The sequence below is a fragment of the Oryctolagus cuniculus genome, chromosome 11, assembly GCF_964237555.1.
Source record: "Oryctolagus cuniculus chromosome 11, mOryCun1.1, whole genome shotgun sequence".
In the NCBI taxonomy this organism is placed as follows: domain Eukaryota; kingdom Metazoa; phylum Chordata; class Mammalia; order Lagomorpha; family Leporidae; genus Oryctolagus; species Oryctolagus cuniculus.
In genome coordinates, this window is record NC_091442.1 from 14,061,276 (window position 1) to 14,079,900 (window position 18,625).

General features: G+C 52.2%; 1 protein-coding gene across 1 annotated transcript; it reads left to right on the plus strand.

Annotated features, from left to right (window-relative positions):
* Positions 1-5,713: 5,713 nt before the first annotated feature.
* WFDC5 (WAP four-disulfide core domain 5) lies at positions 5,714-13,881 on the plus strand. Its single transcript, XM_008274755.4, has 4 exons — positions 5,714-5,879; positions 10,629-10,769; positions 10,863-11,003; positions 11,354-13,881. Exons 1-4 carry the CDS (start codon positions 5,798-5,800, stop codon positions 11,356-11,358), a joined length of 369 nt encoding a protein of 122 aa, XP_008272977.2. The 5' UTR covers positions 5,714-5,797; the 3' UTR covers positions 11,359-13,881.
* The last annotated feature ends 4,744 nt before the right edge of the window (positions 13,882-18,625 follow it).

The window sequence follows — 18,625 nt, forward strand, 5'->3', positions numbered from 1 at the left end:
TCCAGGCACAAACTCATCCCATTGACCATCTAGCTCCTACAGACTCAGGATCAAGGCCCATCCATTACCAGGTCACTACCTGTTGACTTAGGCTCCAGGCTGTTCCCTGTGAATATAGGCCCAACTCTCAACCCCACATACCCAAGTACCAGGCCCACCTACTCTGAACAGATTGGTGATGGGTTGTACCACACAAAGCCAGTCTTAACAGCCCCAACTTCTTCAAATGCATATAGATATCAACTTAGGGCAAAAATAAATAATTTAAAAAATGAGATATAACAACACCAAAATACTCACAATAATATCCCAGTAGCTGACCCAGAAGAAAGCAGAAATACAAACTGCCGGGAAAAAAATCAAAATAATTATTTATAGGGAAGCTCAGTGAACTTAAACAATTCACAAAATCATGAAAATAATAAACAAAACTATAAATTTTAAAGAGAGATTGATTTTTTAGAAATAAAATACAGGGCCAGTGCTGTGGCATAGCAGGTAAAACTGCTGCCTGCTCTGCCAGAATTCCATACGGGTGCCATTTCAAGTCCTGGCTGATCCACTTCTGATCCAGCTCTCTGCTACAGCCTGGGAAAGCAGTAGAAGATGGTCCAAGTCCTTGGGCCCCACACCCTCATGGAAGACCTGGAAGAAGTTCCTTGCTCCTGGCTTTGGATCAGTGTAGCTCTGGCCATTGCAGCCCTTTGGGGAGTGAACCAGTGGATGGATGACTTCTCTCTCTCTGCCTCTCCTTCTCTGTGTAACTCTGACTTCCAAATAAATAGTAAATCTTAAAAAAAAAAAAAAAAATCCAGCAGAAATTCTAGAGCTGAAAAGCACAATGAATGAAATGAAAAATATAATAGAAACCATCAACAATCTAATCAATCAAGCAGAAGAAAAAATCTGGATTTGGATGTTTTTTGAAAAATATAGTCAGCAGAGAAAAAGAAAAAGAACTAAAAGAAATTAAGAAAGCTAGTGAGATTTCTGGAACAATATCAAAAAAGCAAATATCCAAGTCTTAGGAGTTAAAGAAGACAAAGGATCAAAACTGTACTTAAAGAAAAAAAGGCAGAAAGCCTTTCCAAATATAGGGAAAGATATAAATATTCAGATATATAAAGGTCAAGGGGACCAGCGCTGTGGCATAGTGAGTAAAGACACCACCTGCAGTTCCATCATGTCATATGGTAGCCGGTTCAAGTCCTAGCTGCTCCACTTCCAATCTAGCTCTCTGCTATGCCTGGGAAATCAGTGGAAGATGGCCCAAATCCTTGAGCCACTGCACCTACCTGGGAGACCTGGAGGAGGCTCTGAGCTTCTAGCTTCAGATTGGCCCAGCTCCAGCCATTGCAGCCATTTGGGGAGCAAGCCAGCGGATGGAAGATTTCTCTGTCTCTCTCTGCCTCTACCTCTGTAACGCTGCCTTTCAAATAAATAAGTAAATATTTTAAAAAATAATAAAAAATAAAATAAAAACCAGAAAGGTCAAAAGATTATTTGAAGATATAAACAAAGTTAAAATCAATGAGAAAGATCTTGAAAGAGAAAAAGCCAATCACATAGAAGGGAGTTACAATAAGGCTACTATAAGGTGTGGGCTTTTAGCACAATTAGATTCCCACTAGAGACACACACATCCCATATTGCAGTATTTGCTTCAAGTCCTGGCTGCTTTGTTCTGATACTGCATCCTGCTAATGCACACCTTGGGAGGCAGCAGCTGATGACTTAAGTACTTGGGTCCCTGACACCCACATGGGAAACTTAGGCGAGGGGTCAAATTAGTCAAGTTCTCTTAACAGAAAATAGAATGGTGGTTTTCAGGGCTGTGGGGAAGGAAGATGAGGAGCTGCTCCTCAGTGTGTACAAAATTTCAGTCGTGCAAGATGGAAAAGTCCTAGAGACCTGCTGGGCGGTTGTGCCGTGCACTGCCATGCGTGTTCTGGGGGTATGTCTCATGGTACACGTTTCTTACCACAGTAAAAAAGTGTTGCGCAAAACACAGAAACCACAAAAGAATGTTTAGAGCACAACTGTGCTTCTGTGAAGTTCAACAGCACGCGAACCTGAAGAGGCCACAGAGTGAGAGTGACACATGAGAATGGTGAACAGAGGCTGGTGCCGTGGCTCACTAGGCTAATCCTCCGCCTTGCAGCACCAGCACACCGGGTTCTAGTCCCAGTCGGAGCACCGGATTCTGTCCCGATTGCCCCTCTTCCAGGCCAGCTCTCTGCTGTGGCCAGGGAATGCAGTGGAGGATGGCCCAAGTACTTGGGCCCTGCACCCCATGGGAGATCAGGAGAAGTACCTGGCTCCTGCCTTCAGATCAGTGCGGTGCAATGGCCACAGCGCGGCGGCCATTGGAGGGTGAACCAACGGCAAAAGGAAGACCTTTCTCTCTGTCTCTCTCTCTCACTGTCCACTCTGCCTGTCAAAAAAAAAAAAAAAAAAAAAAAGAAGAGAATGGTGAACAGAAAGTTCAAGATAGTGGTCACTTCTGAAGCAGTGACGCTAAGGTTTGGTTCTAAATTTGTAGGTTCAGCAATGCTTATTTTAACTGCATACAGAACGTTTATCACAGTCTTTCATATGTAGAATTTACAAGGGTTTTTAAAACAAAGAAATAGCAACAAAAATCAGCTGCCAAATTGTGGGGATGATTAGGGAAGCTTAATTATGAACTGGCTGGGAAAGGCACACAGGTCTTACAGCCGTATGATTGGATACGATAATGGCAACATGTCCTGATTCTTAGAGCCTGCATACTGATCCATTAGGAAGAAGGGATAAGGGGTCGGCGCCGTGGCTCACTTGGTTAATCCTTCACCTGTGGTGCCAGCATCCCATAGGGGCACCGGGTTCTAGTCCCAGTTGCTCCTCTTCCAGTCTAGCTCTCTGCTGTGGCCAGGGAAGGCAGTGGAGGATGGCCCAAGTGCTTGGGCCCCAGCACCCACATGGGAGACCAGGAAGAGGCAACTGGCTCCTGGCTTCAGATCGGTATAGCTCTGGCTGTTGCGGACATTTTGGGGGTGAACCATCAAATGGAAGACCTTTCTTTCTGTCTCTCTGTCTCTCAACGTCTGCACTCTGTCAAATAAATAAATAAAAAATCTTTAAAAAAAAAAAAAAAGACGTAACATATGCAATTTACTTTCAAATATTTCAACAAATACAGATATCCCAAGCTGTTAATAATTTTAAATAATAATAGATAATTTTCAAATACAAATGTTAAATACACAGCTGCCATAGTTCTGTTCTTTCAACTTTTCTGGAGGTTTAAAAACTTCATAATAGGGCCAGCATTGGGCCCAGTGGGTTAAGCCACCACCTGCAATGCCAGCATCCCATACAGGCACTGGTTCATGTCCTGGTTGCACCACTTCCCAATCAAGCTCTCTGCTAATGCACCTGGAAAAGCAGAAGATGGCCCAAGTACTTGGGCCCCTGCCACCAACATGAGAGACCCAGATGGAGTTCCAGGCTCCTGGTTTCAGCCTTTGGCCTGTCCTAGCTCCAGCTGTTAAGTGAACCAACAGATGGAAGATTCTCATTCTCACTCTCTCTCTCTCTCTCTCTCCCTCTCTCTTCCTTCCTCTCTCCCTCCCTCCTCCCCCATTCTCTGTAACTACTTTTCAAATACATAGTCTTGTTTCATAAAGTTCATGGGAAAACATGGAATGGAAAGTTTTATTTTTAAAAGCTTCCTAATAAAAAGCCAGAGGAAGAAACGGCCAAGACACCTCAACATTCTACCATTTGTTCTGTAACCCCCAGGCTACAGACCTGCCACACAGATGATCTGAGCACAAGCAACCAACTGGTAAGATGGTAACCACAGCTTTGCCACCTGACAAGGACTTGGTGCTCTTCTCGGAATGGAGGGATCCCCTCTGCCTCTACCTGACCTCAACTCAGTCCCTTACACCCTTTAGGATGGGAAAATCCCCAATCCCACTCTCTGTACTATTTGGGTAGCAAATTCCCTAAATCCAACTCAAACCAGCCCAAGCAGAATGGTGAGTTCCACTGGGTGGCTTATAACCATAAGTTACAGGTGGGCTGATGTCATGAAAAAGGGGGTAAGGACTCATTTCCTCAAAATACTGTCCATCTCTCAGCTCCTCTCACTATCACAGATTTCTCTCCTCAGAACCTACTTCTCACCCAATATCTGCAGTTACTGGGTTTGTATCTGCAACATTTCCAAAGCCAAAAGACTTTCCAAAGGACTCCAAAAATTTGGTGCCACCCCCCCCGATACACACACTCACACATCCATGTCTCTCCTTCCAAAGGAAATCCCAAATCCAGTAATTGAGAAAATGGATTAAAAATCCTGGAGAGAGGAGCTTTGACAAAGTCCAGGATGAGAGACAGAGATGACAGCGGGTTCTGGGTTTTTTGATTTTTTTTTTTTTCAGGAAAAAAAAAAAGTTTGTGGGGCATGCATTTGGCCTAGCAGTTAGAACACTGGGATGTCTGTGTTCCTTATCAGAGTGCCTGTGTAATATGTAATTAGGGGGAAAAATCACCCATAAATTTTTCCTCCAAAATAAATCTGCCAAGGTGTTAGAATTCCAAAAGTAACGTGAGGTCACACAAGACAGGGCCCCTCTTTTCCTGAGGGTTTAGAAGACAGCACGAGGCAATCTGGGTAAACCCAAGGAGGAACTTTCTGGCTGCAAGGGTAGGGAGTCCTGGACTGGAATGGATGAAGCAAGCCACATGTCACCCTCCCTTCTCAATGCAGGTGACGATGAAGTACTGCTCTGCTTTCAACACCCAGGGACTGGGGCTGATGGGGAAGCAACAGCGGAAGTCGCAGCTGAGTCAGGAATCAGCTTCACACCCTGGGCCAGTCTCCACCCATCTCAGTTCACAATTTTCTCCTCTTTCAAACCAGAGGGCTGAGAGGTCAGACTCGCTCTCTTCCTATGCTGATGGAGCTTCTGTTTGGGGCCCCTTTGGACACTAAGCCTTCGCTGCCTCTCTTCCACCAACTGCAGAAGCCAACAGCAGAGGCCCCTGGACCATGTGATCTTTCTGCTCAGGATCCCTTGGGGTCAAGGAAGTGGTCCCAGTGGCCACTACAACTGCTATGGCCTGAGAGCTCAGCCAACCCAAAACCATGTTCCACCAACCACCACAGCCAAGCCAGGCTGGGCAGAGGGTGGTTCTCCCAGATGCCACAGGAGGTGACTTCAGCAAGGCAGGGCCAGACTCTCCCAGCCAGGGGATGCCAGGAGGAGACGCCAGGCCTGGCCTCACCCCTGTGCCAGCCTGGGCCTGCCTCCTCGGACAGGGAGCTCTGTCCCTAACCCTAAAGCTGTTTCCCTCCCTAGGCATCCAGAACTCTGAAAACTGCCCTGCCATTTGACACTGACTTCTGTCCCCTGCATAGGACATTGCTGGGGCTTTAGGATCTTAAAGTACATGACTCAACAACCTTCATCCTGTACACAGAAGAGAAAGACTGAAGGGCAAAGAGGGACAAGATGCGCCCGAGATCACAGTTAAGTTGGCTATGCAGAGTCAGCTATGCGGGCAGGACTTGATCCAAGCCATACCCCACCACCACCACCACCACCACCCTGTCTGCATATCCTGCACGGGCAGGATTTACTCGGAGGCCCTTGGGCAGGGGGTGGGGCCGAGATAAGTCAGGCACACGCATGCATGCAGGCCATGCATGCCCTCCTCCTGACTCAGTGGCTGTGACCTCCCTGAGCCTGTAGGTGTTAATTTGGGGCCCCTGGGCTCTGATCTTATTAGGTGCCGGCACAGAAACATGAGGATCTGCAGCGTCCTCCTGGTGGCCCTCCTGGCTCTGGGGAGCCAGCTGCCTGCTGCCTCTGGGCGGAAGAAGGGAGGTGAGTGCAGGTAGAACCCCTACTCCAAGAACAGTACCTCTTTGGGGGGGGGGGGGTTTAGAGGAAGGCCGGCAGTGTGTGTGTGTGTGTGTGTGTGTGCACGTGTGTGTGTCTGCTTCCCAGCGCTTCCAGGAGCCTGTGGTTTTGTTTGTGCATCCTGACACCTGTCCACCCACCTGCATCCTTCTCTGTAAATGTCTTACCGCCAGTGTCTCAGGCTTGCCTGTGCCTGTCTATACATCTTGGCGGGGTGGGGTGGGGTGGTGAAGCCGTGCACCCGTCTCTGTGTATCGGCATGTCGCTGTGCCTGCTTGTCTCTGTGGCCTCCTAGCAATGGCAGCAGTCGTGTGTGTCTGAGCACGTGAACACAGAGCCCTGTGCCTCTGGGGACAGGGCCTGGGAGCTGTCCGGGTCTGCTGTTGCATGGCTGGTACCTGTGGAGCAGTGACTGGGTCTACTTGGCAGGTGCCATGAGCCTTCTCTGGCCCCCAGCCCAACCTGTGGAGGGGCCTGGAGTTGAGTAGGGGTGTAGCTTCTGGTATCTGGGGTCTGTTGGGAGACACCCTGTTGCTCCCTTCCCCCAGTCTTCTGCTCCCATTCCCTCCCCCTGACAAGGCCAGGGCTGCCCTGCCGATGGACAGGTAAGGCCAGACAGGTGTCTCCCAGTCTGGGTGAGGCTGTGGCTTGTGTCCCCTTCTGGGGTTGGAATGCTTTGACCTACATTCACTGCACAGCCCTGGCCCCATTCACAGGAGGAAGTCAGCAACGTGGACAGGTCCTCCTTTTCCCTCTGACTCTGGGGAGCAGACTTCTACATATTCCCTGCCTTTGCCTTTCTCAGAAATAAGTTCCTGTCTAGATCATGAGCTGGTTTAGGGAGGAGGGGGCTCAGAGACCCCCAGGCCAAGAGAGGAAGGACACAGGTGAAGTCCAAGGCCAGGCCCTGTGTCGGCTGTGAGTCAGGCACCACCATGATAAGATGCCCTACTGTGACACAGGAGGCCAGGGCTATCTTTACACCCATGCTACAGATGAAGAAACTGAGGCACAGTGAGAAACCACTCGCCCAAGCCAAAGACCGACTCAGTTAGCATCAAGGTGGCATCTGAGTGTGGATATTTGATCCTGTCCACTTACTTCTTGTAAAATATGGTTCCCTGCCTCTCTCTGGAGAGTAAGTGGTGTCCTGAGGAATAAGGCCTGGCATACAGGAAGTGCAGCATAAGTGGGTGACTTGGGGGAGCTACTGAGGGTCTGGGAAGGCCTCGCACCTCCCAGAGGCAGGAGCGAGGTGCCAGCAGAGCCTGCACCTGGCCAGGACCTCCCAGTGCTGCGTGCTTGTCTGTCTCCTAATCCACCACATCGTGTTCTTCCCTGACTTCTCTCCTGTGAGACATCTGCCAGGCTCTCGGTGAATTTCAGACCCCGTGGAGGCTGAAAGCATAGAGGGAAGAGAAGCCGTGGTTTGCTGCCTGTGGATGCCCAGCCCAGCCCCTCACTCAAATGTCAAGAGTCTCTGATACAAAGAGGCTGGCACAGTGCCTGAGCAACAGCAAGTGCCTAATTAAAGTCACTGGTTTCAACCGCTACACGGTATTAGGGCTTCCTCTGCACTTGGTTGTACACAGATGGCTGTGTGTGCCCATGTGTGTTTCCCTGCACACGCACACACACACACACACACGCTGGCACCAGACAGCAAGGGCTGCTCGATACTCGGGTCCCTGAGTTTAAGAAGGAATTCACGAGCAAGTCAGAGAACAGTGAACAGCCAGCAGTGAGCGTTGCCCTGAGAAAGCAGAGATGTGCACTCCACAGACTGAACGGGGCCTACCTGGAGGGGAGCTGGCCCTTCCTCTGAACTGCTTAATATCACCTGGGTCCTTCATGAACGGGGAGGTACATTCTAGCAAGCGTGTGTTAGGGTGCAGTCTAACAAGGGGAAGGAATACTCACGGCTTTCCTGGGGAGAAGGTGGGCATTCCCCGGGCACCCTTCTTGCTCTTTAGGTGGTCCCGTGTTTCCTGTCACGGCACCTGGCAGGTGTGCCATTTTGCATGCTAATGTATTACATGAGCGTGTAATAAGCTGTAGGTCAATCAAGGTCAGGTTTGGCTCCCTAAACTGGTCTGAGCCTGGTTCATATGGGGGGGGGGCAGAGGGCGGTGGGAGACAGGGGTTTGTTTATCTTCAGAGCAAGGGCAACCAAACCTGGATCCTGTGGGTCTTGAGATAACAGGGGCTACTTACTACCCCCAGGTGGCTCACCTGATTCCCTCCCTCCCCGTCTCGTTACCGCCCATGCATAGGACCGCATGTCTGAGTGCCGTGTAATTAACTATCTGTGTGTGTAGGCACACATGAGTTTGTATATATACTTAACTATGTGTATATTCATACGAATGACTGTACTTCTACGTGTGTGTGTGTGTGTGTGTGTAACAATCATGTATATTGATGTGTGTATTAGGTTAAACCAAGTGAAATTACTTTTGTCACTCAAAAACAGTTAGCTATTGGAAATTTCATATGGTTATATGAAATTATATAATCATAAGCCTACAGCTAATCACACATATAGATCTGAGCGACCATGTATCTGGACTGTGTGTGCTTCTGGGTCTGTGTGTCCCTGTACTTGTTCAGCCAGGTCCAGGGATGGTTTCCTCTCCCTCTGAGCCCACAGATCCATGGTGTATGGATCAGGAGGGTGTCTGCGTGTGCCTGAGTGTCAGTCATATGTGTGACATGTCTCTATGCATGTAACTCTGAGTGGGGACCTAGATGTGAAGGGAAGGTTAGGGAAGACGGACGAACAGAATGAGCGTGACCGCTCGGGCCCTCTCAAGCCTCGGCATACGCCAGGCTTCTATTCCCAGGCCGCACTGTGACTGTCACAGTTTTCCCCATTTGAACTGCAGACTCCCAGCCCCTCTCCCCGTCTATTCCCCAGGATTCAGCCCAAGCCCTTCCTCCCAGAACGGCTTCTTGCCCCCACCCCCTGCTTCTCCTCTGTGTCCAGGCAGCTCTATTTGGCCCACTCTTTGAGACCCAAGCACCTCTGGCCTGGGTTTGTGAGCGCAAAGCTAAACCCTGGAGCCCAGTCTCCCAAGGCCCTTCACACAACCCCACCACGCTCCCAACCTCCTGGGAGAGGGTAATCCTAGTAGCGAGGCCAACACAGACTAAACCACTTCCTCCAGCAGGGGGCAGCAATTCAATTTAAAACAACCCAGCCTACCAATGAGCTGGCTTTGAGCACTTACTCTGAGCCAAAAGCCCACACTGTGCGTGCAGCTGGCACCGGGCTGGGGGCTCAGTGGGGGAAGCAGCACAGAGACAAGTCACAGCACTGGATCCAGCTGCCTTGGAAACTCTTGCACCTTCTGATGCTAGACTGAATGGAAGGCCTGGGACCAGCTCCATCCCTGAGGCCAAAGGGCAGCCAGAGCGGAGGGTCATGGAGTTCAGAGGGCATGAGGCTCTGGGAGTCTCAGCCCAGGCCTGCGTGCGCCAGGCATTGATTTCTTCTTCCACGATATGCCTTCTGCATGGAATCAGAAAATGGCCCCAAATCATTACAAGAATGGCGAGGGATGCTCAGGAGAGAACATTCTTTGGCCATTCAGGGGAGCACTCAAAGACAGAGTCAAATTCTGAAACCAACACGGGCAACAATGATGAGCAGGACAGACATGGCCGACCGTGGTTGTGTGACAAGGCCCCAGGGTGACAGCACCCATCACACCTGCAACACGGTGACTGTCTTTCAAACAGCCGATGAGTCCCTGGTGTTGTACACCAAATGCTGTGCTATGGACTAATGGTGAGCAAAGCAGGCAGTGTGTACCTTCAGAGAGACAGACAAACAGATGCAGAGCAAGGCGATGGGAAGATACTTTGGGGTGCCTGGGTGGGTGGGAACTGACCTAGTTAAGGTGCGGTCGGAGTAGGGTTGCAGCTGAGACCTAATGAGCTGACCACGTAGATGGGGCGTGGGAAAGAGCCCCAGGCAGGGAGCACAGGCACAGCAGAGCCCTGCCAGGGGGATGGGCCTGGAGCAGATGAGGAGCCCCTCGGAGCAAGAGTGTCGGAGGCGAGGCTAGGAAGAGGGGCAGGGCAGACCAGGCACAGCCCTGCTGGCCACAGGGGGATTCTGAACCTCACTGCTGCCTATCCTCTAAGCAAGGTGAGTCTCAAGCCAGCTCTGGGAGGAAGAAGTTCAGGTTCCCACTTCAGAGAGAGAGAGAACTAAAGCATGGCGGTCATAAACAACAACAACAACAAAAACAGCCACTCCCCTTGTGGCTGTTTGTGACAGCAAGAAGGGAGGGAGGGAGAATTCAGACCTCATTATCCTGCTGCAAGATTGGGGGCTCTTTCTTATTTTTAAAGATTTGTTTATTTTACTTGCAAGTCAGGGTTACAGAGAGGCAGAGAGAGAGAGAGAGAGAGAGAGAGAGAGAGAGCGCTCTTCCATCTGCTGGTTCACTCCCCAGATGGCCACAAAGGCTGGAGCTGGGCTGATCCAAAGCCAGGAGCCAGGAGCTTCTTCCAGGTCTCCTACATCGGGTGCAGAGGCCCAAAGACTTGAGCCATCTTCCACTGCTTTCCTAAGCCATGGCAGAGAGCTGGATCGGAAGTGGAGCAGCCGGGACTAGAACCGGCACCCATATGGGATGCTGGTGCTAAAGGTGGCAACCTTACCTGCTAAGCCACAGCGCTGGCCCCTGGGGGGTTCTTTTACAGTGAAATCAGGGGCCTGCCCACCAGACGATGAGCCCTGCATCCAGTCGGTGCCTGATCAGTGCATGGATGACAGCCAGTGTCCCTCAACCATGAAGTGCTGTCACAAAGCCTGTTTCCTGCAGTGTGTCCCTCGGGTCTCGTGTAAGTACCCTGCTCCACCTCGCGGCCCACCCAAGCCCCATGCTGCGTGGGAAGCTGGCATGGGCAGGGCTCACCCAGGCCCCTCTGTTGCAGTAAAGGCAGGAGGCTGCCCTGAGGACCGGCTGCACTGCCTGAGCCCCACGCAGCACCTGTGTCACAGCGATTCCGACTGCAAGGGCAAGAAGCGCTGCTGCCGCGCAGCCTGCGGCCGGGACTGCCGAGACCCCACCAGAGGTACAGCCGCTGTGTGCCGGGGCTGGGCGCCTGCCCTTGCCCACCCCACCTGCGGGAGTTCCCTCCAGCTCAACAGGCTTCACAGCTATAACCCAGAAGCCAGGCCCTCCCGTGAGCAGAACTGGGGAAGTCAATAGGATGGTGCAGGAGCTGGCGATCCCTGCTTCTCTCGCGGGACCTGCTGTGTCACCGCGACCTCATCCCCACACTGCCCCGGGCCTCAGCTCACCCTGAGGAGGAGGGTGGGGCATTCCGCCTTGGTCTCACGGGGCCTGGCGGGGAGGGGACCCAGCCCTGCACACAGAACCCTATTATGGGAGAAGTTCACCTTTTTTTCCCTGTTTCCTCAGGCTAGTTCTGGTTCAGGAGCCACAGCTCTGCATCTCCCATAGGACTCCCGGCAGGAGGAGATGATGACGAGGGGCCGGGGACCCTCTCTGCCAGCAGCAGTGCCAATATTCTGATAACTTCTGCTGTGTCTTCCCTGCGGCCCTGCATTCTCCCTGGGCTTCAAGATCCACTGTCCAATCTCAACCAGAGGAGCTCCTCTTCATCACCCCAGTACCCCCAGCACGGACGCACCCAGCTCCCACCCTTCCTAACGCCCACTTTCCATCTCTGCACTTCCTGTGTCTCACACCGGAAACGCCCAAGTCGGGCAGGGCCCTCTGTGTGGGAGTCCTGACCCCTCCCTCGGGCAGTCCAGCCACCCGGGACCTGGGTCCCAGCAGCACAGGGTGATCAGGCACACCGCATCGGCATCTGCCTCACGCTACCTGGGCTGCTACCTGCCCCGTTTCCTTTAAGCATCCTTTGTGCATAAACACATGTATTGCAAAAGAAAACTTGACGTCACTACTACACGTTGTCACTTGCCACACATGGAATGTAATGGTGACAACAAATGTGCTGACGACAGCTCAGCCCCATTAAAATACATCGAGTCAGATTAATGCCTCTAGCTAGGCCTGCCTGCTTCTGTTTTAACAAATGGAAGTTAGCAAAGGTTAAATAGATGGGCCCAGGGCAGATCTCTAACCCAAGACTTTCTCCCCGCTGTAGTCAGAAGAAACAAGAGAGAAGAGCTTTTGGGCCGGCGCCGCGGCTCACTAGGCTAATCCTCCGCCTAGCGGCGCCAGCACACCGGGTTCTAGTCCCGGTCGGGGCGCCGGATTCTGTCCCGGTTGCCCCTCTTCCAGGCCAGCTCTCTGCTGTGGCCCGGGAGTGCAGTGGAGGATGGCCCAGGTGCTTGGGCCCTGCACCCCATGGGAGACCAGGAAAAGCACCTGGCTCCTGGCTCCTGCCATCGGATCGGTGCAGTGCGCCGGCCGTGGCGGCCATTGGAGGGTGAACCAACGGCAAAGGAAGACCTTTCTCTCTGTCTCTCTCTCTCACTGTCCACTCTGCCTGTCAAAAAAAAAAAAAAAAAAAAAAAAAAAAAAAAAAAAGAGAGAGAGAAGAGCTTTTTACTCCAAGGGTCAGTGCTGTGTAATGCTGCAGCCACGTACACACTAAGATCACTTCAAACTGCCCCCGACTGGGGGACACGCTGCCAGGGTGGGTGGGATATCGTCAGGACAGCGGCTCCGTCCCCATTGCTGGCCGACACCTCCCTGGGCTCCGCATCTCCAGGGCCAGGTCTGTTTTCAGAACCTAATGAGGTCGGCGCCACAGCTCACTAGGCTAATCCTCTGCCTGTGGCACCGGCACCCCGGGTTCTAGTCCTGGTTGGGGCGCCAGATTCTGTCCAGGTTGCCCCTCTTCCAGGCCAGCTCTCTGCTGTGGCCAGGGAGGGCAGTGGAGGATGGCCCAAGTGCTTGGGCCCTGCACCCCATGGGAGACCAGGAGAAGCACCTGGCTCCTGGCTTTGGATCGGCACAGTGCACCAGCCGCAGCGGCCATTGAGGAGTGAACTAATGGAAAAAGGAAGACCTTTCTCTCTGTCTCTCTCTCTCTCACTGTCCACTCTGCCTGTCAAAACAAAACAAAACAAAAACGTAATGAGGGGAAGAGATGTGCAATTTGGGACATGCTCAAGCTGACTTACTCAAACGGTAGAGTTAGAAACATACCAGGGGATTCCAATTCAATCCCATCAAAGTGGCATGTACCAATGCCATCTCACTAGTCCCAGTGATCAATTTCTGCTCACAATTGATCATAATGATAGGACTAAGAACCAAAGGGATCATATAAACAAGAATAGTGTCTGCAAATACTAGCTGATAGAATAAAAAAGGGAGAGAACGATCCAACATGGGAAGTGAGATACACAGCAGACCCATAGAATGGCAGATGTCCTAAACAGCACTCTGGCCTCAGAATCAGCCCTTAAGGCATGTGGATCCGGCTGAAAAGCCCATGAAAGCATTTCAGGCATGGAAAGCCAAGACACTCTGGGGGAAAAAAAAAAACCTAAATGAAAGATCTTCGCGAGTGAGATCCCAGTGGAAAGAACGGGTCATCAAAGAAGGAGGTACCTTTCTCTGAAGGGAGGAGAGAACTTCCACTTTGACCATGGCCTTGTCTAAATATGATCAGAGTCGGTGAACTCAGGGGGCTTCCATAGCCTTGGCAGCTCATGACAAGAGCCTAGGGTGATTACCGAGGCCATAAACAAGAGTGTCAATTTGTTAAGTCAACAACAGGAGTCACTGTGCACTTACTCCTCATGTAGGATCTCTGTCCTTAGTGTGCTGTACATTGTGATTTAATGCTATAACTAGTACTCGAACAGTATTTTTCACTTTATGTTTCTGTGTGGGAGCAAACTGTTGAAATCTTTACTTAATGTATGCTAAACTGATCTTCTGTATATAAAGAGAATCAAAAATGAATCTTGAGGTGAATGGAAGGGGAGAGGGAGTGGGAAAGGGGAGGGTTGTGGGTGGGAGGGACGTTATGGGGGGAAGCCATTGTAATCCATAAGCTGTACTTTGGAAATTTATATTCATTAAATAAAAGTTAAAAAAAAAACCTAATGAGTGTTTCTTGGTGGGAGGCGGGGATCAATGAGGGCATGACGGACGGCCACCCCTAGACAGTTCTGGACCCAGACGCTGGGCCCCGACTCTCCCTCTTACCCGGGCCTTGTTCTAGCAAGGGGAGTGAGGCAGGCAAACCCTCCCCCATAGCCCCTTCTCTCATACCCCTGATGGACCAGGGCTTGGGGGTCAAGTGTGGGGCTGAACTTGGAAACCCTGGTTCCTCGTTCCTCATTCTCTTGACCCCACAGGGCGATCCCAGGTGTGTCCTTCACCCGTTTGCCCTCTTGGGAGACGGAAAGACTCGGACTCCCTCAGGACCGCAGTCCTCCCCGTGGGACCCAATGTCTGAAATGCGGACTCAGAAGCAGCAAGCGCACACTAAGTCGTGGACCGCGTAACGTTGGGGTCCACCGCAGACCGCGATACAGTGCGGCCTCCGAAGAGGCGCCATCCTAGTTTGTGTTAGGTGTACTCTGGGATGTCTGCAAGGACGACATCAGCGATGACGCCTTCCACAGAGCGGTCCTCGTCCTTAAGGGGGCGTGGTTGTGAGTGGATAAAGGTGAGGCCTGGGAGAGCGGGACAAAGAGAACTGTCACTCGCTCTTTCTGGGCCTCAGTTTCTCCACCTCAAATAACACAACAGATTGTACTATGTGCCCCTTCCCTCCCCACTGCTACCCTGGCCCCCCTAGAGGAGAGTGCATACCCCTGCTCCAGTGACCTGGGGCTTGGCCATGAACCTGTCTTGACTTATGGGACACATGCCGGGTTTAAGACAAGGCACCAGTCACCTGGGAGCTCCCACCTGTGCCAGGAGATGACTTTGACCGGAAACCGCCAGTGTCAGCATGAGAGACACACAGAGCAGGCCGGAAGCTGAGCTGCTCTGGTTAAGTGTCACGGGTGGGAGAGAAATAAGTGTTTGTGGTAGAAAAAGTCTGAGATTTGGGGACTCTGTGTTGCAGACTGATTACAGGAAGAGCTTGGCTGATTCGGATGTCTGTAGTCAACGCCCACAGTACGCCTCCCACAGAGCATTTCACTCACCCATCCCTGCCCCAAGAAACGTGGCCACTCCTCTTCCCACTTGACAAGGGGGACACAGCAGCATTTTTGAGGCCAGTGACTTGCCCCAGATGCCTGGCTGAGAGGTGATGCAGCTAGCACTAAACCTTGTCCTATTCCTTCTTAGATAATGAAAAGAAAAGGAAAGAAGCCAGCAACAGCTCCCAACAAGTCCAGCACACCCAGCCTCCGCCAGGTGTTACGTTACCCACGTTGCATGTATAATCTCCCTAAGTCCTCACCACCTTCCCACATGGGCTTTATTATTATTCTCCATCTCATATATGAGGAAACTGAGGCACAAGGGCACTCAAAGTCATGCAGCCTCTACGTGGCAGAACCAGGATTTGACCCAGACAGGCTGGCCCCACACCCCTCGCTTCCTGACCACTCCACGACACTCGGTCTGTGAAGAATCCTCCCAGCTCTGAGAAACAGGATCACAAAGATTCACGAGGGTGAAGTGATCGGGCTCAGTTCTGGATGGCCGGAACCCAAGCCTGTTGTGCACAGCTTATTGCTAAAAGGCAATAGGAAAGAAAAATCGGGGGTCCCAGCAGGAAGCTCCCAGTTCCAACTTGGCTGCTGAGCTGGGTCCCTGGAATGGCAGGAGGCAGCGGGTCACAGGCCAGGACTTCTCTGGCTACACATCTACACAATGCACCTGCTCAGCTCACTGGCTAACTCCCTGCCTGTCACCCCAGGTCTGTGCCGGCTCTGTCCTAGCTACTGAATTCCAAACCATTCAGCTCCATTTCCACTCCCCTTCTAGGAAGCCGCCTGAGACACTGGACACTCAGTTCCTCCGCAGACCCCATCTTCACTTTCCCTCCTTGATAAACGTTTGCTGAACACTTACAGGCTCCAGGCTGTGTTGCAGAGAGACCTATGCACTATTGGAGTAGACGAAGCCCCAGCTGGAGTAACGCACAATTTGCCCCAGACTGGAGACACCAAGGAGTCTACGCAGGCTGGGAGGGATCTTAGCCAGCTTGGAACCAGCAAAGGCGTCCTGAAGGAAGTGACTGCCCAAGCTAAGGCCTTGAGTCTGAGTAGGAGCCGGCCAAGTGCGACACTGCCAGCAAGCCATTTTCCCTATTCTTACCAACGGCAGTGTCCTCAATTAGGAACATTTGTCCCAAACCCTCACACTACCAGAGTGCTGGTGACATTCTAGATTTTGACCCGGAATGTAGTTATATGAATATACCCATTTGCAAAAAAATTCATTTGGCTTTAACTTAATATTTGTGCACTTTGCTGTAAGCTCCCTGTGGCAAGGAATGGTCACGTGACCTGGGACTGGCCAATCAGGAGTGCGGGGAAGGCTCCTGGGACAGACTTCCTGGGAGACTACTGCTTCCCTAACTCAGGACGCTCAGCCTTCTGCCCATCCTCCATCTGCCCCTCATCCCTCCTGGGACCGGGCTGCTGCAGCCAGAACAGCCGTCTGGAGACCTCCAGGACCGGCTGAGACGAAGATTCAGATGATGGCGCCGCCCTAGAACGATTCCAGGAGAAGCATGTGTGGCAGTGGCGAAGTGCACAAAACAGAGAAGAGGTGACTAAGGTGTGGCCTCGAGGGACAGCCACAGGGCTGCTCCAGAGACCAGTGTGGGTGGGACACACCAATCCCCAGGCCCTTCTGCGTCTCCCTGAGTGGAGCCCTCGCAGGCTCTGCAGCCCCAGGGGAGCCTCTGACAGAGGGATGCCCTCGTAACTGTGCAGGAAGGGCACAGCACAAGCCAGCGTGCTCGGGGCAGCTCTGCGCAGCGTCGGCCACCAGGCTGAGAGCCGCTTGAGAACCGCGCAGCAGGAAGTGACGGGGAGCCTGGATCTTCAGTTCCTGAGCAGCCGCACCTGCTCTGGCACGCTGACAAAAGTGACCTCCTCTCCAGGGAAGGTTTCTCTTCCACAAGCAAAATTCAATCCTGATATACCAGGAAAAGGAAGTGCAGGAAGGGCTGTTCATGGGGAGGGAACAGCATTGCTAATCCTACCCTGAAACGTAGGCATTGTTCCCATTTTACAGCTGAGGTAGGTAAGCACCGAGAACAGACACTTGGCCCAAGGTCACACAGCAATTCAGTGGCAAAAGCAAGATCCAAACCCCACGCACTCTCGTCTGTTGCCATGTCCCCAGCCACCACCACCAAAGTGGCTTAAAACTGCACACATTTGTTATCTCACGGTTTCTGTGGGTCGAGAACCCAAGCATGGTTTACCGGGGTCATCGGCTTCATGAGACTGCTATGGAGGTGTCAGCCAGCGCGGAAGTCTCCTCTGGAGAGGGAGCCACTGTCCCCTTCACGTGGAAGTTGACAGAGTTTCAGTTCGTGGCAGGGTGACGGCCAGAAGTCAACAGAGCCCCCTGCAAGGCCCAGCTTTGTGGAACATTCAAGCCCCTTGGCCACATTCTGCTCAGGAGTCAGCCAGCAAGTCCCGCCCACACGCAAGGGGCGGGGTCACACAGGGGGCATGAGAAGCATGAGGCAGCCCTCACCCGGAGATATTTAACAAGCTTCCTGCCACACCAGGTCCACTTAATCCCCAAACTTCTGTATTTTCTGCAGCAGCAAGCTCTCTCTGCAGGTAAATCCCCCCCGAGAGTTCCGGCCAGAGACTGAGGGAAAACTTGGGGGACAGCCCACCCGTGTTACATAGAAGGCAGCAACAGAGACCTAGGCTGGCCCTCTTCCCGTTCTCGGCACCTGTGAACTATCCACAACTCCGAGTACCCACTACAACGTGATCTCGGGGTGATGCCGACTCATGGACCAGGTGTCTTCTGCCCTAGGGAAATGGGTCTGTCCACCTCTCCGGCTCTGGGGAGGGCAGTGGAGGCCGCAGTCGCAGTCCGAGAGCAGCAAATGGGAGACCTGCTGGCGAAATGAGGGAGGTGGGCAAGAGGTGCCTGCTCTCACTGCTTCCTCTGTGTGAAACTGAAGGGCTGCAGCCTAGGGCTATGCAACCCTACACGGGAGCCGCCAGCCGCTCACGGCTACTGAGCACGTCAAATACGATCTGTCCTAAATGAGATTTGTTATAGGCGGACATGGCAGGCTGAATTTTTTAAATGACCCCAAATACCCTCACCCCTGTACAACATCCTCCTCTCAGAATGCAACCTGTGAGTGGGGAATGCATGTCAGAAGGGTGACTGACAGTGGCCTGGCCTAATCAGGTGAGTCCTTTACAGACTCCCTGCCCCCACAGTGCCGTCACCCCCATATGGCACCAGTTTGAGTCCCAGCTGCTCCACTTCCAATCCACCTCTCTGCTAAGGTGCCTGTAAAAGCAGTGGAGGATGGCCCAAGGCCTTGGGCCCCTGCACCCACGTGGGAGACCCAGAAGAAGCTCCTGGCTCCTGGCTCCGCCTGGCCCAATCCTGACCCTTGCAGCCATTTGGGCAGGAACCAGCAAAAGAAGATTTTTCTCTCTCTCTCTTTCTCTCGTCTTTCTCTCTCTCCCTCTCCCTCTCCCTCTCCCTCCCCCCTCCATCACTGTGCCTTTCAAATAAACAAAATAAATCTTAAATAAAACAAGGAAGCCCACACTCTGGGTTGCC